The sequence below is a fragment of the Lithobates pipiens genome, unplaced genomic scaffold, assembly GCF_037356315.1.
Source record: "Lithobates pipiens isolate NorthernLeopardFrog02 unplaced genomic scaffold, aLitPip1_a1.2 Scaffold_28, whole genome shotgun sequence".
Classification (NCBI taxonomy): domain Eukaryota; kingdom Metazoa; phylum Chordata; class Amphibia; order Anura; family Ranidae; genus Lithobates; species Lithobates pipiens.
Genome location: NW_027507789.1, coordinates 117,733,725 through 117,757,286, shown reverse-complemented (window position 1 = coordinate 117,757,286; position 23,562 = coordinate 117,733,725). Strand labels below are relative to the sequence as shown.

General features: G+C 43.9%; 1 protein-coding gene across 1 annotated transcript in view; it reads right to left on the bottom strand.

Annotated features, from left to right (window-relative positions):
* The window catches only part of UQCC1 (ubiquinol-cytochrome c reductase complex assembly factor 1), a 357,706-nt gene that overhangs the window by 209,022 nt on the left and 125,122 nt on the right, over positions 1–23,562 (bottom strand). Inside the window, exon 4 of the mRNA XM_077459564.1 lies at positions 7,043–7,150. Within this exon, the coding sequence (XP_077315690.1) occupies positions 7,043–7,150 (108 nt within the window). The remainder of the gene's footprint in view (positions 1–7,042; positions 7,151–23,562) is intronic.

The window sequence follows — 23,562 nt, the reverse complement described above, 5'->3', positions numbered from 1 at the left end:
ATATCCCAATAGTTTTGTAAATGGGATAAATTCATAGGCTAGCATGAGTTATCCAATACAATTATATACATTTTAAATTTAATATAGGATAGATTAGTTAAAAATCAGTTAACCCACCAATGAATGCATGTATACTGCAAAATACCCCTATAAATAGGGGCTACTGGTTATGGACCGTTGACAGTTCCCAGAAAAAGGTGAAGAGGACAGCTCTATCTTGTCGCGGCTTTTTCATGTGGTTCAGATCTTTGTTTTTGAGGTAAGTTTCTTTTGATTACTCAGAAGAGAATATTATTAAGTCAGAGCCGTAGTGGCTGGGTTTATTTATCTATACTTTTAAGTGATGTGAAATTTTTTGTAAATATTTTAGAAAATGTATTAAACCAATAAAAACAGCCACAGCCAAAATATTTATCCAATAAAATATTTTATTTCAAATTAATTGCTTGTCTGGTTTTGAATTTATTATATATACAATGTAAAATGCCTGCTGCTTTCTATCCCATATCTGACTTATTTAGCATTCATATCACCGATGAGGTCAAAATGCTATGGGATTATTATTTGCAAGGTAAGACATTTGAAAAATGTCTGCAGTCCCATATAGCTAAGTAATGTGGTGTATGGTCACCTTGAGGCCAGGTGACAGATGCACACCGTAGGGATCAGGAGTGCACCGCAAGGTTGTGGACCCTACGGCTGACTGCTGCGGACGGGGGTCAAGGTGATAAGGATGGCAGGGCCGCCAAAAACACCAAGACGCATCCCACCGAGGTTAAAGCGTAAGATTCTCTGGGGCGCGGAGTCTAAGAGCCAGCAGGTGTTCACCAGAGCCTCTAGTGGTGAGGATGGACTGGGCTGCAACTGGCTCCAGGTCGCGACCCCCAGGGTCCCCCAGCTCACACCCACAGTAGGCAACAGGAGGATAGGGATAGTGCGGGATAAAGCCAAGGTCGGGGCCACAAGCAGACAGGAATAGTCAGGGACACGCCAAAGGTTCAGGGTCACAGGCAAACAGGAATTGTCAAGGACACGCCAAAGTCGGTAACGGATAAACAGAAGAACACACGGCAGGTAACAGGAAGCTAACACACAAAGGTTGATCAGCAGGGTTGGCCTGCAGTGCACAGGTTAATATAAAGTTCTCTGATAGGAGCTAGGGTGGAGCCATGCCAGAGGATGGATTACAAAAGCAGTCAGGTGAGGGTCGGCTGGTCTCTAGAGATGAACACATGGAGACAGGTAAGCAGACGAACTCTATTGCATAACCATGACATGTGGTATATCTGGTTTAAATAATATGTATCAGCAGTTGAACTGGCAGGTATGACACACAAACTTTGTTTGCAAAGGCCCTTATTATTGCCATTTTCAAAACTTCAACAACAACCTCCACAAATATACCCAACTAACAAGTCTAACAAGTAACCCAAAACCCAAAGCCCTTAATATCTCTCTTGCTTTTCTCAAGGTTTCCTTATTTTAACAAAATTTTGAATGGTCCTCCAGAAAAAGCATCTACACTTTGGCATTTAGCTTACGAGTTTCTACAATATATCATACGCAGCAAACTACCCTGCTATGTTGCCTAAATTGAAAGCCCTCGTGAGTAACTGGGACAAATTCTGAATTTCCCAATACATATTCCCCCATATTTTTTCTCTGCATCTTCACATTATCATGGTAAATGGTTTACCTGGCACAAACACAAACTCCGGATCCCAGCACACACCATGTTCCTCCATAACCTTCAAGATGTATTGGAGTGCCCAGGTTTTTAATAATACTAATACTATCTCGTGGCTCAAGTAAACCAATTTACCAAATTCTAAGTCTCAACAGAAACACCCTTATGGGTTAGAATAAAAGCAATATATTGACGCTGTGAAAATAACCAACATTCTTTGACTACCTTAACCACTTGCCAACGGGGTCATAGCCGAATGACGGCTACAGCGAGGTTGGATAACTTTGGGAGGGTGTACTATGATGTCCTCCTAGTATCACACGAATGCAGGAATGTTTCCCAGACCCGGCGTATGAGTGGTCGGGATAAAGAGCCAATGACAGCAGCCCTTTACCACGTGATCACGCCACACAATGAGGGCATGATCACTTGTAAACAAACCGGTCCAGTTAGGCTCCTCCCCTCTCCTCATGCCGACCAGTACAGCATGTGAGGAGAGGTGGGGAGCACTGTGGGCTGGATCTGAAGTTCCTACAGTGCTCATCTGTGCTCATACATGTCATCCATCTATTCTCCATCAATGGCTCATTCCTGCTCACCCATCCCCATCCATAGCTCATTCATGCTCACCCATCCAAATCCATAGCTCCTTCATGCTCATCCATCTCCATCCATGGCTCAGCCTTGCCACATCAGTGCTCCTCCATGCCACAACCATGCCACATCAGTGCTCATCTGTGCCACAACCATGCCACATCCGTGCCACGTCCATGCCACATCAGTGCTTATCCGTGCCACATCAGTGCCCATCCATTCCACTAAAAAAATGACATGTTCAAAAGACTCATTTTGCCTTATCAAATATACGGGTGCTTTTTGTAAAAAAAAAATTACATAAATTCTGTCTTTTTTCATTTATAGTGCAAAAAAAAAAAAAACACAGGAGGTGATCAATTACCACCAAAAGAAAGCTCTATTTGTGTGAAAAAAGGACAAAAATATCATACGAGTACAGTGCTGCATGACTGAGTAATTGTCATTCAAAATGTGAGAGCACCGAAAGCTGAAAATTGGTCTGGTTAGGAAGGGGGTTTAAGTGTCCAGTGGGCAAGTGGTTAAAAGGATAGACCCAAGATGAAACATGGGATTTAGGATGTCTAATTCTCCTCTATTTTACACCTACTGTTTCCTCCTGGCCTTAAGACTCCAGAGTCCTTTCTTCTTAGGCCCTGCTGAGGTATTACTTGATTTTTTTTTCTAATTGTGGATTTAAATACCTTCCAGTATATTTGAGAGAAACAAGATGTCCCTGACAGAAATTTATTCTGCCATCTACAATTTAGGGACTATATTCAAAAACTAGCTAAGCCATCCCCTTCCTGGGATGACCTAACACTTTTTAAATCTAAATGCCAAAACAAAACTAATAGTTCAGGATTAATTGCAACTTACTCCTGCCAACTTACACTTCTACTATTCCACCACATATGCTGGTATATGTGGGAGAGAACTTTGGTCCCCATGGACGAAGAGGGTTGGCAACAATGTATGACCACTGGTAAATAATAAAATACAAAATACTCAAGCGCTGGTGTGGAAAAATACTCAAAAAAATTCCCCCAAATTAATAAAAATTATTTGTATAAACAATTAATGATACAAGCTGCACCAAAAAAAAAAAAAAAAAAACAACAGTGATCCATCACTAGTGCAAATTTTGAATAAACAATGTAAATTATTAGTGTGCTAAAATCAATCCTCAATACAAATCAATATTAGTGAATAAATAAATATTGAATAAATAAATAAATATTAATAAATCCCCATGCAAATAAATAAATATGGAATAAATAAATTAATGACCCTGTGGGTGAAATAAATGTGATATACATAAACCAATTTGTCTGTAAATATATCCTCCTAGTAAATAAATTGCAGATTTAAACTTAAATCCCTGATTGGATACCTTGTGTGCTATTAAATACAAAGTGCCTTCCGTGCTTATAATGCTAATTCCCAATAGACAAAATACATCAAATAAATAAATGCATAAATCAAATCAAAAACTAGTCACATGCAGCTGCTGCTTCTGCACTCTAGTTCAAACCACTCCCGTACACTGATCTCCTCAGAGCTTCATATGGAGTCTTTAGGAATGCTTTATCACCCTCAGTCCTTTAAATATATCAGCAACACACTTTTACCCTACTACAGCACATATAGCGTTTTCCTTCTTGCTCCTTACTCTGCATCTTTCACTCCGCCATGAATGGAAATAAAGGAGAGAGAGAAAACAAGGGATAGTGTATTACTGTGACACAGGAAGATATTAGAATGCAGTTAAAGCATGGGTATTAAGCAGAACGTCAGATTGTACTCCTCCTCACAGCCTCTCCAAACACTGAGGGCTTGACGTCACTGGCTCCTCCTTCCATCCTGAAACGCTTGTATCTGATAAAATTGTTTAGGGGCCAGAGATTGAGAATCAACCTGAACTTGCCCGGCGGCTTTTGGACTACAAACACATGGGAATATACCCCCTGTCCAAGTTCTGCATCTGGTACTCGGCTGATGACCTGTTGATCCAACAACTCTCCCAACAGTAAACTCAGAGCTCCTGCTTTCTCCTGGTTTCTGGGTAATGGGGTTACTAAAAAGGTGGGTGGAGGAATGGCATTAAACGCCAACTTGCAGCAGTTTTCTATTATCTTTAATATAAATGGGCTTGAAGTTGCGTTGGTCCATTGTGGGAGGAAGTCCCCCAACCTTCCTCCCACCAGAACAAGAGTCACAGTGGCTTTGGGGTGGTTTGAGGAGGATTGAATAGTATTCCTCCTCTGCCACGTCCCTTGTGACCCATCTAGTGTTTTTTAGGACAATCCTCTCTCTCTCCTGTTGGGTCTGTTGCCTAAAACCTCGAAAAAGAGGTCTACCTTCAGGCTTCTTTTTCTCTGGGATGAGCTTCTTCTTGTCCTGGGTATGCTCCAAGGCCTCCTGAAGTCCAGGTCCAAAGAGGTGATCGCCTGAGAAAGGCAATCCACAAAGCCTGAGCTTTGATTCTGCATCCCCTGCCCAAGCTTTCAACCATACTGCCCTTCTTGCGTCATTAACCAAAGCTGCAGACCTGGCTGCTAGCTTTGCAGATTCCGCAGAAGCATCAGCTAAGAACCCAACTGCTTTAAATAATAAAGGAAAATATTTTAGCAGTTGTCGTTGAGATGTGCCTGTAGAAATGCGAGACTGCAACTGGGTTAACCAGCATTCTAAATTTCTAGTAACACAGGTAGCTGCAAGCGCTGGTTTAAGCCCAATAGAAGAGGCATCCCAAGCCCTCTTTAACAGCACATCAGCCCTTTTGTCCATGGGGTCCTTAAGGACCCCAGGTCGTCAAAGGCAAAATCAGTCTTTTTGGAAAACTTTGCCAGCGGTGCATCCAACTTAGGAACCTTGTTCCAAGGATGGCCGTGTCCTTTCCAAAGGGAAATCTACGTTTAAGACTGCCTGAAAAGAACATTCTTTCAGGGTGCTCCCACTCCAGCAAGATTGCTTCTACTAGAGACTTGTGCACGGGTAAAAAAACTCTGGATTTCTGGGCAGAGACCCCCTGATACATAAGGTCTTGCTTAGAAAGTTGTACTGACTCCTCTCTCATCTCTAGGGTGTTATAGATCGCTTTTAATAAGTCCCCCACATCGTCCAGTGTCAATCTGTACCTGAACCCTCTGGAGCAATCTTCCTCCTCTTCAGTATCAGACCCTGAGTCCGCTTGAGACGAGGCAATCGATCTGGGTTCCCTCTCCCAATCTTCTGTATCCTCCTGACTAGGTTCAGACAGGGAGGGCAAACTTGCTCTAGATAGGGTCACAGAGGGACCCTGCATCCTATCCATCATTCCTCTAAATGATTTGAAAGTGGATGCAATTTCGTCTTTTACGGACAGAAGGATTTTAGGACACTGTCATAGAGTAATCCTTAGTTAAATTATTGACACATTTGGGGCAAAGAGGTTTCTCCCAATTGGGACCAAGTTTTGTCCCACAAACGGTACACTTTCTCCTGGGAGGCTGCATCTGGGACCTGTCCTGTACTTTACCCTGGAAGCAAAAGAAAAGACAGAAAACAACCTATGAGAGCCTGTCCCCAACCCCCACCACCACTGTCCTCAGCAGGAAGGAGAAGTGCCCAGCCCTTCACAACCCAGGGAAGGACTTTGGCCTCAGGGACCCTACCCCCTCCTAGAGTAAGCCATGGTCTGCCCTCACCACGCTCAGAGGTGCCGGTGCCAGAAGAACCGGAGTCGACCGCCTGAACTGCTGCAGTGCCCTCCATTGCTCCTCTGTGTTCTCACAGCCTCTGCTGGATCTACACAGGCTCCGGATACCCAACAAGCCACACGCTGTGCCTGGAGACCAGAACCTTTGTCTCACAGCGCCCCCTGATGACACGGCTCCACCAGAAGCAGTGTCACTTCCGTTCGTATGAACGCAAATGCCTCTCCTCTGACGCACATCCTATACCCAGAAGAGCCAGGTAGCATGCACCTCGGCGATGGACGCTGTCCGCCCACCAGCGAACCTTAGGAGGACAGTCCTGGGACATAGAGCTCCCCAGGTTCCTCACATTCTTCCTTCTCATCCGGCAGGAAACACAAAAACTGAAGGGGAAGGCCTGGAGAACCTCCTTTTAACCATTTGGGGGAATGTGTTTCCTGTCCCGGAGGGAGGAGCTCTATGTCTCAGAAGCTGTCCTGGAAGATAAGAGAAAAACCAAGCATGTTTTCTAGGCATTGCGGTGCGAATTGCAGCCACATTATCTTCTGTGAGAATGTATCTGATTCTCCCCAGTTGTACCCCAACCCAATCCTTACCCCCCCTTCTACTCGCTTTACTATGTGGGAGCTCACTCTATGTGTCCCATTGTCATACAGCCTACAATCTTGTAAGCAGACAAAATTACTCAAGCCTTGTTTCCACATCTGGGATAACAGAGCTATAGTGAATTTGTATGCTGTTTTAAAATTGCACTCATAAAGACATTATACCTTGGTGGTCTACAATTGCTATTGTATTGTTCTGAACACATGTAAACCTTTTGAAAGTTTCAATAAACATTACTTGAGAAATAAAATGACACTGATGAAGTAATCAGTTTTCATCCAAGTTCATGTTTTATGAGTGTAAGTATGAAAAGAGATAACATTACAAAATGTTACAAGTAACAGACCGGTGTGAACTATGTACCAATAAGCCTTGGGAAGGTGGCAGCACTGTGGAAATAAATAAAATAAGCAAAATGTAAAATACAAAGTTTTAGCAAAACTGTTATGATTCCATACAACCAAAAATGTTATCTTACCCATTTGCTGTACTTCAGTGGTCCAGTGAATCCCATTGCCTCAATGATTTTTGTAAAAGTGCCAACCTCTTCTTCTGATGGCCGAAGTTCATCTTTTGTCGCACTGCTCTAAATCAGAAAATTGAAAATGGTAAGTCTTAAATATGTCAGGCAAAAAAAAAAAAAGCAACATTCAGTATATCTCTGTAATCAGGGCCGCCATTAAAAATCATGGGAGCCCCCCCACATCCTGAGAGGCCATACCTCTATACAGCCAGAGACTTTGTCAGCCAATCAGGAGGAGGACAGGGGGTGACCCCAATACATCCAGAGACATGCTTAGACAATCAAAAGAACACAGAAGGCAAATCAGAGTCAGCCAACCAGAGGTAGGCCAGAGGGCAGTGCCACCGATAGGCCCTTACAACCGGCCCTGGCATGCTCAGCTCTGCAGAGGGGCCTGGGGAGCCTCTCAGACAGTCAGCACAGAATAAAAAAACAAAAAAAAAAAAAAAAACGGGCATTCTAAATTACACCCCCACTAAGCCGCTCCTTATTGTTATTTTTTGTGTTCTGGTGGGTATGGAGGGACTTTTTTCTCCTTTTTTGGGCGCATGTGGAGTGCATTCCGAGTCTGCACTGCATGTCCCAGCCACCTGCTGAGACTGCCCATTTCCTTCCCTGGTGGAGCGATCTTCATCAACTCAGAAGTAGTCGGCCATAGAGAGGGGGAGAGCGAGAGGGTGGGAGGTGGCGGCAGGCAGCTGACAGCGTCCAGGAGAGGGGAAGACAGAATTCATTGTGGCTGCTGCAGCACCCCTGTAGGTGGGTGAAAGACATACACTGCACATTACTATGTCACCTTCTGTAATACAGAGGCAACAGTCAGCAGGTTTTCTGTCACAGTGTATCATATGACATGGCTGTTGGGCGCTGATTTTGTTAACAAGTTAAAAAGGGCACCCATCAGCCATGTCCTAGGACACGCTGACAATTCCAGCCCTGATAGAGCAACTGCTACCTGTGTGGTATTCTAATGCGGATGATCTTAACCTGGCTGGGTTGCTGTCTGTTATACACAGCATGGAATCCGCGCGTTCAGGGTGGGATCTGTCCGCTGATCCCCCGCTGAGTGGAGTGGGCAGATGCCAGGTCCATGTCCACTCATCTTATGTACAACGGACATGGACACAGCCGGCTCTGCTCTAAGGGAAGCTGGTGTAAACAAACCGGCTGTCCTCCAATCCAATCCACTAGACGAAGATGAACAGATCTCTTTCAGTTTTTTTTTTTTTTTTTTTTTAGGGGATAGGATTGGAGGTGGGCGGGTGTAAACGGGCACAAGTTTAGATCCATCTGTTTCTATAGAAGTGAATAGAGGGTCAGATCAGGTCAACCTGAAAAATGGACAAGCAGACCTGATCAGACCTGTTGTGTGAACACATCCCCAATCTTTTCCCCTTAACTGCTTACCCCCCGCCCTCAGTACATTTATTGTGGCAGGGCGGCATTGGGCAGGCTGGACCACATACATGTACGTCATCCAGCCTGCTCTGGATTAAGGATGCGTATGTGTTCGCCTGCTGCTAATCCACTCTGTCACTGGCTTCAGCATGATTTTGTCAGAAGGTCCGGGCCAATGATTTATGGCCGAGACATGCTGATTAGCTGTAGCTAACTGTGTAGTTAACAAACACAGGGCTCTGTACACAGATCAGAAATCTGGATATTTCTTCTCCCTGCAATCCGGGAGAAAAAACTGCCAGATCTGTTAGTAAAAGCAGCACAGATTACACTTGTTAGGCACACCTTTAACTCCTTCATTGCCCCTTGATGTTAACCCAGCCAGTGCCATCAATATAGTGTACACTGTACCGTATTTTAGCTAATCATGTATTAGTGTCACTATTGATGTTAATGCCAGTTAGTCAGTTAAGCCAGCCATAGATGGTTAGAATCTTGCCCAGTTTAGCAGGGACCGGCTAAGATTTAAACCATACATGGGCAGGCCGATTGTACCCAAGTGATAGATCAACTTGGGTACAACCAGCCTGTAAGGTTTTTAAATGCGATTATTTTTCAAGGCGGAGTTAGGGGCAGGGTTGAGGGTGGAGCCGAAGGGGGCCCTGTCAGGTAGGCTGTACAAGGCCCCATTGATTTCTATCAACCTGCCAGGGGGTGACCCCACTGCACATCCAGGTTCCAATCCAGTTAGGGGAGAAGGGACTACAATATCTGAAACAGCATCCCTATAGTGGAGTGTGATGTAGCTGCTGCTATAACTTCTCGGGTCCCTCTTCTCTGATTCTGGCCTCTCCCTCCAGTTGAGTGCCCCCACATAAAGCAGCTTGCTATGGGAGCATGTCCATTCAGACATGGAGCCTCGACCCAGGCCCACCACTCTCTCTTCTGACTGGCTAAATGACTTTGATTGACGGCCGTGAGAGCCAATGGCACCGCTGCTGTTTCTCAGCCAATCAGGAGGAGAGTGCCGGACAGCTAAGACACTCTTGGACATCGCTGCACAGAGATGGGGCTCAGGTAAGTATTAGGGGGCTGCTACACACACTTTTGGCAGGGGCAGTTCTGCTTTGCTAGACTCAGCCACTGACACATTGCAAGCTGCCAGAAAAGAGGTCATGAGAGGGCCAGCGGGAGTCTGACAGACAGCTCCCCCAATCAGAGTGAGGCTCACTCTACTTAATTACTTGAGCTTCAGAAAGTTTTGCCCCCTTTATGACCAGGCCATTTTTTTTTCTATTCGATACTGTGCTATTTTAACTGGTAATTAGACGGCCACGCAATGCTGTACCTAAAACAAAAATGTATACAATGTAAATGTAAAACATATCCAAAAAAATAAATAAAAATAATCAAAATTTCTTCATAAATTTTGGCAAAAAAAATTCTGCTATAGGTCTTTAATAATAAAAAAAAATCCCAATAAAAAGTTTATATTAATTGGTTTGCATGAATGTTATAGCGTCTACAAACTATGGTATATATATTGGATTTTTTTATTTTATACTACGATTGGCGGTGGTCAGCGGCTTATAGTGGGACTGAGATGCGGGGGGCAATCGGACACTGACAGTAATCATTGCTAATACACAGTCACTGCACTAATGACTAGAGTTGCACCGATACCACTTTCAGACCGAGTACAATTACTGATACTTTTTTTTTCCAAGTTCTCGCTAATACTGGTTACCGATCATTTTTTACATTTTTTTTAAACAATTTTATATATATTTTTGCTATTTTCCTTTGCTTTTTTTTACAGTTTAACTTTGAAATATTTTATTAACAGCCCTGTTTGGGGAGGGGGCTTTGGTGAGATATCAGGGGCCTAAACAGACCCCCGATATCTTCCCTTCCTCCACTCTCCATCCTGAAAGATACAGGACGCAGGGGGACCTGGAGGACGAAATGGATCGGAACCCAGAGGAGGACACAGGGGAACCTGGAAGAGGACACAGAGGAACCTGGAAGAGGACACAGGGGAACCTGGAAGAGGACACAGGGGAACCTGGAAGAGGACACAGGGGAACCTGGAAGAGGACACAGGGGAACCTGGAAGAGGACACAGGGGAACCTGGAAGAGGACACAGGGGAACCTGGAAGAGGACACAAAAGGGGGACACAGAAGATTAAACGGATTGAGACCCAGAGGAGGACCCAGGGAGCATAGAGGGGGACAGTAGGGGGTGATCGGTACGGAGATGGGGGCAGTTACAAGCACTAATCTCCCTGACAGCCGGAGAGAGAAGTAGTGTCTGTCACAAAAACAAAACAGGGAGATTGGTGCCTGCAACTTCCCCCTACCGCCTCACCGATCATCTCTGAGGCTGCCGAAGTACAGAGTCAAGCATCGGAGCATTTGTACGAGTACAAGTACTTATGCAAATGTTCGGTATCGGCAATAATACAGATACAAGTATCGATATCGGAGCAACCCTCCTAACGACACTAGCTGGGAAGGGGTTAACATCTATGGCAATCAAGGGAATAAATGTGTACCTAACAATGTGTAATGTGTGTATTATGTGCTGCTTTTACTAACCAATCTCTGTTTATTATACCTGCTTTTCAGGAAGAAAGATTGTTCCCCCTGTACAGAGTCCTGTGTTGATAGACTGTCACAGCGGGTTTTGGCGGGGGGGCATGCATGTGCATGCCCTAAATCCAGAAGCAGGCAGTAGCATACAGGCAAGGCTCTTTGCCTGCAGGACCCCCTCCATCTGTAGTACATTTCAGGCGGACAGTCCACAAGTGGCTAAAGCATGACAAGGGAAAGACACGTTAGACTGGCCAGCACAGTAAGCTATCCCTAGAAAGAGAAGTATGGCCAGCAAATTCAGTGGATGTGTGGAGGAGCCTGCTTCAAAGCTGAACCTGGTACAGGGGGGCTGCCTATACCCCCCTATTGTTAGCCCGTCTGTGATACATGCACACTTCCTACATTTTATCCCTTTAAAATTGCTGCAAGTACAGAGAAATACCTGTATATCAAATCAAAATTCAATTTACTCCTAAATTCCTGTTGGCGCAAGCAACACAGTGGTTTTGCTGCACCAAAATATTAACCAGCATTGTCAGCCTTGCTCCTTGGACTATAGAATTCTGCTTATCTCTCTCCCACTTCACATTACAAACATTAAATACTTCTCCAGCTAAAAATTTTTGCCAACTACCTGCGCCTAAGGTAACAAAATTATACTAGAAAAAGCAGCTAGCACAAACTGTTGGCAACAATTGACAAAAAATAGAAATAAAATGCACCTCAATGGGGAAACACCCCTATATGTGACCATAGGGGTCTCTGGTAATAGAGGACCTAAGACCCTATCACTCCTCAAAACATTCCAATGTTTTTTTAGAATTTTTTTTAAATGAAACCCCCTTTGCTCTAGCTGCTTAATTTCTTGCGGGGGGGAAAGTGACTAGGATCGCACCACGGAGGTTGTGGACCCAACGGCTGATTGCTGAGGGTCGATGGTTCTGGGAAGCAGCGGATGGAGAGGAAGCAACAGTCCAGGGCAACAAAGAATAGTCAGGAGGACAAGCCAAGTTCTGGGTGACAAGCAGACAGGGATGGTCAGGAGTACACGCCAAAGGTTGGGGCAACAAGCAGACATGGATGGTCAGGAGAACACGCCATAGGTTGGTACACAAAATCAAACGTAGAGCACACAGCAAGAATCACTCAGGGAGGCCTTCAGACAATTGGTGCTTGGGCAAAGCTGGCTTGCAGTGCACTGGGTTAAATAGTGTTTCCTGTTAGAGGCTGGGGTCAAGCCATACTGAGAGAGGATTAAACACACAGGTGTGTTAGCATGATCCCTAAAACTGATACACAGACCAAAGAGGTAAGCAGACAGTCAGGGCATGAAATGGCACTGCAGATTCACGACAGTACCCACTCCCCCTTACGAAGCCTCCCCCTCCCCGGCTTGAGCCCAGGCTTGGAGGGGAACTTCAAATGAAACCCCCTCAAAACTCGAGGCGCATAGACATCAGACGCAGGGATCCAAGACCTCTCCTCAGGACCAAAACCTTTCCAATGCATGAGTTAATGAAGAATGCCTCTACAGACCTGGGAATCCAGAATTTGACTAACCCCATACTCCTGATTATCCTCAGAGGACGGAACCAAGCTGGGGAGAGGACGAGAGAACTTATTGATGACTAAAGGCTTCAGAAGAGAAACATGAAAGAAGTTTAAGATCTTAAAGCTTTTCTGGATCTGAAGTTTAAAACAAACAGGGTATAACTTAGAAATTAGAGTTTACGGGCCCAATGAATCTTGGGGAAAATTACAGAGAAGGAACCCAGAGCTTAATGTTCCTGGTGGAAAGCAAGAACTTGTCTCCTGGCTGTAGAGAAGGTGGCTTACGCCTACGACAGTCAGCAAAACCCTTGAATTTGTCAGCAGCTGCCCAGAAGGAATCATGCACGTCACCCCAAATAGAATTGAATGATTATTGAACCATAACCAAAGTTAGAATGTCCAGAGAACGGGTCATGGGAAGAGGGAGCTGAGGGTGTCTTCCATAAACTGTGAGAAAGGGTGTCTTCTGAGAACCGATGTTAAGAGGATTATTGTGAGAGAATTCTGCCCACGGGAGTAGAGAAGACCAATCATCATGATGAGTAGAGCGGGGAGAGGAAGACCTCTAACACCGGATTAACCCTCTTGGTCTGTCCATTGGATAGAGGGTTCTAAGAAGAGGAGAAATCCAATATAATATTGGAGGGATTTGCAAAAGGCTTTCCAAAAGCGAGATGTAAACTGAACACCACTGTCAGAAACAATATGGGAAGAAACCCTATGGAGATAGAAGAGAGTAGGCCACCAAGAGTGGCGACTAATGAGATATAGGTACAAAAGAAGAAACTGCGCTATTCAGATAAACTGCCTATAAGCAGCAGCTCAAATCGTTATACTACGACAATCAAAATTGTATGCAATGAGGAGCTGCGCTAAATAAATGAAAAAAGTTTTTCTGTGGCCACAAAAACCATAAACCAAAACAAATATACTAAATGTCAGATATTATTACCCACATACACTCGTAAAAGTGAATATATAAATTACTGACAAGTGACTGATTGTGTGAATAAACAAAGTGTATGGGGTAAATCAGTTCCTTATATAAATAAATCAATCATTAGATTATGTGAATAATTGAGACAGTAAAAAAAGACAATCCCAACCAATTAGGATATGCAAAAGAACACCACAGGATGTGCTACCACAATAATCAATAAATTAATAAATAAATAAATTTAAATAAATGATATATACCTAAAATTAAATAAATATATACAAATAAAAATAAATGGATTAAAAAATGAATGGATATAAACAGAATTCAAAATTCATTCAGTGTATAAAAAAGAGAAAATAGTCCACACAAGTCCCATAGATAATAGCAGACAAAATTGTCGAATAATCCGATGTGAAGTGAAAACTGACACCAACAGAAATTTGTGTAAAAAGAATTCCGCTGAAGCACCTCCACCAATGGATACTTAGAGCCGCTTACCAGAGAGTGTAAGATCTCAGTGTTAAGCGAGATCAAAAATCTTATTTCTGGATGGTCTAGATGGACTGTCCTGGGAAACCACACCGGACCTCTCTCTCCAAGTACTCCAAATGGTTAAACGTTAGTGCCCCAATATGGTCAATATACGTAACAGCAATATTCAAAATCGAGCCGGCCGGCTCTCGGCTAACGCCCGCACTTCCGGGTCTGGCGTAGAATGCGGTGACATCAGCACGCCATTACTCCCTATGCGTTTCATCACTAGACGGATGTGATCACGGGATATGGGATGGCGCCCTGACGCACCGCTTAAATAACAAACAATACAACCACGCCTCGATTTGAGCTCCATCATTACTATTTCTGTCAGTGGAGGGCGGTTTGTCATGTCAACTTTTTTCAAAGCCACTGACAGAAATTCCTTTATCCCGACTTCCAGTTGCCATGATCCGGCCTGGTTGAGGTCGGTGCCTAAGAGTCAGTTCCTGAGACTTGGGCGCAATTTCACGGAACATGAGACTTTTTTGGAGCAGGCTCAGGTTCTGACTCAAAGATTTATTGATAAGGGATACTCATCAGAACCCTTAGCCCTTACTGTTGACCAGGTAGGTCGTCTGGATAGAACAGACCTACTGAAGGAGCAAGGAGATGGACACAGAAATGACTCTTTCCGTCATCCATTTATCACCAATTATTCTTGCCAATATTCCAGAGTTAAAACACATATTCAATAAGCACTGGCATATATTGAGAAATTACCCTGTACTCAAAACCATCCTGCCTGAAAGGCCACAGCTACTTTATAGAAGAGTGCCATCATTAAAGGATAGAGTGGCTCCTAACATTCTGAACCCCCCCATAAATAGACCTTACTTTTTTTCAGACCTCACTGGTTACTACCAGTGTAGGAAATATCCTGCTTGCAGTATTAACGGATGTAGGACTAGGAGGAGTACCACCTTTAGGTCGACTAGTACTTCCAAGGTCTATAGTATAAAGCCCTTTATTACCTGCTCTACGGAAGTGGTGGTGTATTTACTGGAGTGTCCTTGTGGCCTCCAGTATGTGGACCGGACTAAATGCCCTCTACATGTGCGTCTGAATGAACACATAGGGAACATACGTAGGGGCTTTACCAAACATTCAGTATCCAAGCACTATCTTGTGGCACATAACAGAGACCCCTCCAATACGATCTTTTTGGGGATTGACAAATTCAAGCCCAACTGGAGGGGTACTCATCTTGTTAGAAGCATTTCAAAAATTAGAGATGACCTGGATACATAAATTGAAATGCTACACCCCCTTTGGCTTAAACGTTGAGGTGGATGTGAATTCTTTTATTGATAATGCATGATTTTTATGTACCCAGTTTTTGTTATAACTTGTGAACTTGATCTGGACTCCATAGGCCGGTTTAATTGGATCTGGTATTTTTTAACAATGGGGGCAGTTTCCCCCATAGATTATAAGGGTGGGACCCTTTACTAGGCCCCTCTCTAAATTTTGTTTATTTTTCACCCCTTTTTTGTGTTGTCCCTCTATCATCTCCCACTGTTTTATTAACAGTGGTGTGAGGGCCCTTTTTGTGCTGCGATTCCTGTTTTTGTTTTAGATTTATTTAATTTTAAGAGAAAATTCATTTTTTCTTTTATACATTTTCTTATAAAAAAATTTTATATATATTTTTTTCTTATTTTATTTATTTCACCTTTTTTCTCTGTATCAGGGATTAGAAGTATATCTGTTTTTGGTATGAATTTTGTTGACTATTTTTTAATAATTTCTTCATATTTAAAATTATTATTTTTTTTTATAATTTTTCCATATGAAATTTGTAATAGTTTTTTGAATATATTTTATACTGTTACTCTAGAGCAGGCTAATTAGCCATATTCTATTAATATTATAACATATTGACTGATCCATCATATTGTAGTTTTCCCTTTGATTGATTTTTGGGAGAGCTTGGTATTCTTTTTCGTTTTTCCCCTAACCAATATGGCTGATTTGCATGTCTGATGGAGCTCAGATCGAGGCATGGTTGTATTGTTTGTTATTTAAGCTGTGCGTCAGGGCACCGTCCCGTATCCTGTGATCACGTCCGTCTAGTGACGAAACGCATAAGGAGGAACGGCGTGCTGATGTCACCGCGTTCTACGCCAGACCCGGAAGTGCGGGCGGTAGCCGAGAGCCGGCCGGCTCGATTTTTAATATTGCCGTTATGTATATTGACCATATTGGGGCACTAATGTTTAACCGTTTGGAGTACTTGGAGAGAGAGGTCCGGTGTGGTTTCCCAGGACAGTCCATCTAGACCAGGGGTCATCAACCCCCGGTCCACGGCCCACTACCGGGCCGTAGCGTCTTTGCAGCCGGGCCGCGGCAGACTGTAAGACATCGGTGGATTGAGAGGAAAGCGGGCAGGCGAATAAGAGAAGCGGGCTGGCGAGCAGAGATGACATCTCTCTCCGCCCGCCTAGCATCCCTGCTCTTCTGCCCTCACAACGTGCAGAATGTCGGCGGTGCGGCGGGGAGCAGAGAGATGACATCATCTCTCCCTGCCCGCCTAGCATCACCACTCTTCCGCCCTCACAGCATACAAAATGTCGGAGGTGCGGCGGGGAGCAGAGAGATGACATCTCTCACTGCCCGCCCCGCATCTCTGCTCTCCTGCCCTCATTTAAGAAAGACCACTGAACCAGTGTCACCAATGCAGTGACAATCCTCATCTGGTGGCACTGGCGGGTGATGTAGCAAGTGGCATTCCTCAACTGGTGACAGGCAGGTGATGTGGCAAGTGGCATTCCTCAACTGGTGGCAGGCAGCGTGGCAAGTGGCATTCCTCAACTGGTGGCAGGCAGCGTGGCAAGTGGCATTCCTCATCTGGTGGCAGGCAAGCGTGGCAAGTGGCATTCCTCATCTGGTGGCAGGCAAGCGTGGCAAGTGGCATTTCTCATCTGATGGCACAGGCAAGTGACGTGGCAAGTGGCATTCCTCATCTGGTCGCACAGGCAGGTGATGTGGCAAATGGCATTCCTCAACTGGTGGCAGGCAGCGTGACAAGTGGCATTTCTCATCTGGTGGCAGGCGACTTGGAAAGTGACACACTCAGGGCTCCCACTGATTCTGCATTAAGGTGAGTTGAACTATTTCATTTATATTATAATGTAATATAAGAAATAATGCGCTTCAATCATTCTGACACCATACCAACCATGGTGCCATGATGACTGAAGTACCAACAGCCGAACACCAGCTATTGCCCGATAAATTGCCGGCAAAATTCACTTACCCCCCCCCCCCCCCCACGTGTGTGCGTACATCACCCCCAGTCCCTCGCCGGGCCTTGGCACAATTTTCTTCCACGCAGCCGGTCCCCGGTGCCAAAAAGGTCTAGACCATCCAGAAATACGATTTTTGATCTCGCTTAACACTGAGATCTTACGCTCTGGTAAGCGGCTCTAACTATCCATTGGTGGAGGTGCTTCAGCGGATTTCTTTTTACACAAATTTCTGTTGGTGTCAGTTTTCACTTCACATCGGATTATTCGCCAAATTTTGTCTGCTATTATCTATGGGACTTGTGTGGACTATTTTCTCTTTTTTATACACTGAATGAATTTTGAATTCTGTTATATCCATTTTTTAATCCATTTATTTTTATTTGTATATATTTATTACATTTTAGGTATATATCATTTATTTCAATGTATTTATTCATTTATTGATTATTGTTGTAGCACATCCTGTGGTGTTCTTTTGCATATCCTAATTAGTTGGGATTGTCTTTTTTTTTTACTATCTCAATTATTCACATAATCTAATGATTGATTTATTTATATAAGAAACTGATTTACCCCATACACTTTGTTTATTCACACAATCAGTCACTTGTCAGTAATTTATACAGTACAGTACTTTTACGAGTGTATGTGGGTAATAATATCTGACATTTAGTATTTTTGTTTTGGTTTATGGTTTTTGTGGCCACAGAAAAATTTTTCATTTAGCGCAGCTCCCCATTGCATACAATGAGATAGAGGGATCGGAGGAGCCAAACATGACCTGCCACCTTGGAATCATGTCCCTAATGAAGGATCTTAACTCTTAGCTCAGTGGGGACAAAGGTCTTGCCAGGAGGAATTTTTTACTCCAGGGTGGTAGAATGGGCAAGAATACATGAGGTAGGAGTGATCAGCTCAGGTTCAGGGGTGGGCTCCTCATCCAGAGTGTCAAATGATCTCTGAGAAAGCACCGCAGCTGATTTTTTACAGAACACATCCCGGAAATCGCTATATGCAAAGGATACTGATGTGGTGGCAACAGGAAGTGACTCCTTAGGGGCAACTATTAGTAGGCAGGACGAGAATCAAGAGGAACCCCAAGCCAGAATCTGCCCAGAAGCCCAGTCAATGCGTGGAGATTGAAGCTGTAACCAAAGACGGCCCAATATGCTGACTCGGTAATGTTACTTCGAACCCGGTGTAATTTTCGGTTCTGGCCCTGATGTCATTTCAGCTTTCGGTTAAACACAGCCTTTCCAGTCACTGCGTCATTTCTGCTTCCGGTTAGTTACTCTATTGCGCTTTGGAGCGCAATCAGTGGGGAGGAGGATACTTCTGCCCCCCCCACCCAACAGATAGTGCAGTGACAGATGCTGGCTACGTCAATGATGATGTCCAATTACAAAAAACGCATTGGTTGGAGCTTGGAACGCAATGTCACTGAGCAACAGGGACCGCGTGGCCATCTTGTTGGTTGGGAACTTTAATATGCAGTTGTTGACATGCTTGATTTGACCATACCTATTGTGAGTATTCTGGAATATTTTAATAAGTATTTTTACATACTACACCATGAGGCGGTTTTATACTCCCCTTTGACATACTTATGGTGATCTGACCTCTGAAGTGACCAAGATCGAGCCATAAAATTGATGAAGTCTATTGGCAGTCTGACTGTGTCTTGTGACTGATTGAGTGTTGTTTGACCACTTATAACTTGTTGGTCTATATCCGAGGGTAAGAGACCCGGTGTGCTGTGGTGTAGGTGGAGGATTCTTTGCGTATGGGAGAATATTAGACATACATCTGAGGTGATCTTCACGTGTTTAACTTTATTGGATCTATACGGACATTCTTGAAGGATTTTATTTATATCTTAAAAGCGCTGCATTTTATTTCTATAAAAAAAGGCCTGATTAATATAGATGATAAAATTCTGGCTAATATTTTAGCCAAATCGTTTAAATTCTGTTATTCCCACATTAATGAATGCTCATGAAAACCAAATGTGATATATTCCAGGTAGATCCAGCCACAATGTACCAAATCACAGTTTCCTTAATCCTCTCTTGTCAGCTTTAGATAACCATAAAACCTTTAAATATATTACATGGCCCTATGTGACCCTCTTCATAAATTTGGCTTCCGACATGTCTTTATTACTTAAATAGTCTTTATACCTTTTCCAATGCCCATATTATAACATAATTTTTCCCAATATAGCAAGGAAAGAATAGGTTGACCCAGTACCAGTTTTTGCTGGATTTTTTTCTCCTCACTGTAAAATCACTTTCTCCCCCAAAGATGTTGGGAGTTGGAAGCCTAGGATGCCATAGAAAAGTTGTGAGTAGACAGTTTAATTCTTGGGTATACTTTTGAGGATACAGGGTTGGAGGAAATATGCATATTATTGTCAATATATCTTGAGGGGTGACAATTTCTACTCCCAAATATTTAGGTGTATCATGATCTAGTAACGTTTTTCTCTTCTGTTTTCACTAAAGCAGGGGTCATCAACTCCCGGGCCGCGGCCCACTACCGGGCCGTAGCGTCTTTGCAGCTGGGCCGCGGCAGGCTGTAAGGCACCGGTGGATCAGAGAAGAAAGCGGGTGGGCAAATAAGAGAAGCGGGCTGGGGAGCAGAGATGACATCTCTCTCCGCCCACCTACCATCACCGCTCTTCCGCCCTCAACGTGCGGAATGTCGGCGGTGGGGCGGGGAACAGAGAGACGACATCATCTATCCCTGCCCGCCTAGCTTTACCGCTCTTTGGCCCACACAGCATACAGAATATCGGAGGTGCGGCGGGGAGCAGAGAGATGACATCTCTCACTGCCTGCCCCGCATCTCTGCTCTCCTGGCCTCAATTAAGAAAGACCACTGAACCAGTGTCACCAATGCAGTGGCAATCCTCATCTGGCGGCACAGGCAGGTGATGTGGCAAGTGGCCTTCCTCATCTGGTGGCAGGCAGCGTGACAAGTGGCATTTCTCATCTGGTGGCAGGTGACATGGAAAGTGACACACTCAGGGCTCCCACTGATTCTGCATTATGGTGAGTTGAACTATTTCATTTATATTACAATGTAATATAAGAAATAATGCGCTTCAATCATTCTGACACCATACCAACCATGGTGCTGTGATGATTGAAGTACCAACAGCCGAACACCAGCTATTGCCCCGATAAATTGCAGTGAAATTGGCTTAAAAACCCTCCCCCCCCTGCCCCCCCCCCCCTCGCCGGGCTTTGGCACAATTTTGCCGGTCCCCGGTGCCAAAAAGGTTGGGGACCACTGCACTAAAGGACACAACTGATATCAATCCTGACTATCGGGTTATAGCACCACTTTCAGGAGGACACTAGGCAGAAAAAAGAATGCAGCACCGCCTATAGGCAGTCTTAACCTGTGGCAAAGCCCCTCATCTGTAATAGGCAGCTTGGTTAGTCACAATGCAGTGTAAAATCTATGAGAGTGGTTGGTGCAATGTCCTTCAATGAACCTAGAAAAGAGTATTTTATGGAGAGCAGAAAAAAAATTTAGTTTTCTAGTGTTCTTTGAAGGACACAGGCTGTTTTTTTATGACTGTAGGGATGACTTGAGGTGTGGGTAACCAGGAGTAAAAACACACAACCCACAAAAGGAACTCCTAAGAGAAGAACAAAAGCGAAAGCAAATCCTCAAATTAGCAAATAACACTATAGGTAACAGCTTTTAATGTCCAATGTCAGCATCAATAAAATTCATAAAAAAAGAGCACTTAATCAGAGGATACTGCAGCTTCCAGAGGAAATCCGGGCTGACTCAAAGCAGCTCGAGCAAGAAAAAAAAAACAGGAGCGCGTGATCCTCATTAGCATGACAGTATACAATTTATTAAAAGAAAAAAATAGCACACTTTGTAAAAATTCTTGACATTTTGCATGGGTGGTAGAAATCCCCAAGATGGATACAAATCAAGACTCTCCAGATCCCCTGGCTGGCATCACAGGGATCCACCCTGACAGCTGTCAAAAAGACTGCCAATAAACAGCATTCTGTGCCCCTACCCAATGCCTCCTGGTGACCTCTACATGCTGGTGGAAAAGGGGGGGGGGGGGGGTGGTAATGTGTTTTGAAGGACAATCCTTTCTCAAACCTGTTGTAGGAAAGGATCAAAGAACCTCAAACTGTCACCTGCAAAATTTTGTACCCAAAACACACATTCAAAGATGTCCAACATTAACCTTGTAAAACTTGGTAAAAGTATGAACAGAAGGGCAGGTAGCTGCCTTGCAAACTTGAGCCACAGACAACTGATGCTGAAAAGCCCAAGATACTCTAAATCACACTGGTGGACTGTGCCATGACTGTCTGAACAAAAGTCTGTCTAATCCATTGTGAAATAGTGGCAGAGGAAGCTGCCAAACCTTTTCATTAACATTTTTTTGTAGGTCTGAGTCAGACCTAAAGAAAAAAAAAAACTGTAGTGGACAGATACACGTGTACAGCCCTACCACATCCAAGGAGTGAAGTGAATTTTTCCTTAGGATGTGAAGGGCGCAGACAAGGGGGTGGAAGTACAATGTCCTCATTCAGATGAAAATCAGACACTACCTTCATCAAGGAGGAAGGACATGGATGAAGAACCCCTTTATTCTTGTGCAAGACCAAATAAGGGGATTTACAAGACAAAGCAGAAGTGATCACCACCAAAAAAAAAGCAACCCTTTTTTATAGAGTCACTAAGGTAAGTTCCCTAACATTCTCAAAAGGGAGTTTTCTATAGGGCCGATTCTAAATCCAGGTCCCGCGGAAACAACGGAGAACGCATCAGAGGAGCCACGTCTACCCCTTTGAATAAAAGTAGGAATTACGGAATGTGTAGCCAGGGGACGTTGAAAGAAGGCTGCAAGTGCTGAAACTTGGCCCCTAATCTTACTCAAAGCAAGCTTCTGATGAAAGTCTCATTGGAGAAAAGCCATTTTTTTTAAAGACATGAAGGTGCGTGGGTTGAAACTTTCAGCCTCGCATCATGAAATTTAGGCCTTCCAGGTTCAATGGTAAATTTTCCAAGAGGTGAATTTAGATGCTATGGTGGGATTAACAGATGCCGACAACTCCGTCACTCAGAGCCTGGCTTTCAAAAAGCCAACAACAGTAGGTTTCTGCTTGGAGGGATGCATGTGCAGACTAGAGTTGGATTTTTTATTGGGGATGTGAGAATTTTTGCTGAAAAGGGTAAAGTGAGGAAGAGTGCTGCTTGTGGGTTTTATTTAAAGTGTAAGTTCACCTTTACAGAAAATCTGTAAGATGAACTTACAATGAACCCCATCCCCATTCCCTCCCATTTCCGTTGTACCCGGTCCAGGGATTTTAAATCCCCACAGTTTTCTCTCCGCTTCTCCAGAGCTGACAGGACAGGCGGGTTTTGATTAGTGGGCGCCGACCAATTAGAATGCCTATATGTACCTTCACAAGGTATGTTTAGGACATTAAGCTGCAGGGATTTCAAATCCCCAGACCGGTGAAGAGATGACCTGATCTGATGTCTAACAGCGGGGTGATCACGAGACTCAGGTACAGCGGGACCTGGGGGGGGGGGGGGGGGAGTTTGGGGTCCAGTCCAACTTTACCTTACAACATTTTCTGTAAAAGTGAGCTTACCCGGTCCTCTAAGCCCCTCCCACTGTTAACAGTTTAGTCAGACCTACTGTTTGCCACGGCACTACTCTCCTTGGGTATCCTGTGTTTTTTTTTACTACTTACTGTAGTTTTTTTAAACAGTTGCCATAAACCAAATTGCAAAAAAATAAAGAAATAATGCATAATGGCATCTACTTGTTAATTTTTTTTTAACAACTGTTAAATTAATTTAAAATTACATAAGTTAAAAGTAGTTGAATTTGACTTGACACCAGCCTTCTATAATACACAACAGCAGTTAAACTGGGAGAGGGATGTACCAACAGGAGGAGAGAGCAAAGTGAGGACTTCATCAGGGTGCTGCTGTAACCATAATCCACTTGGGCAGTGTTGTTACCTAAGCTGTGTGCCATTGCAGTGAAGTGAAAATACTCAGGCACATAAAATGGTTCACTCACACACACACATATACACACACACACACACACACACGTATTTTCATCTGTGTACTTAACCATTTGGCTGGAGCTCAGCTTTAAAAGTGTTCCACAAATATTTTTATAACAGTGGTGAAAACAAGA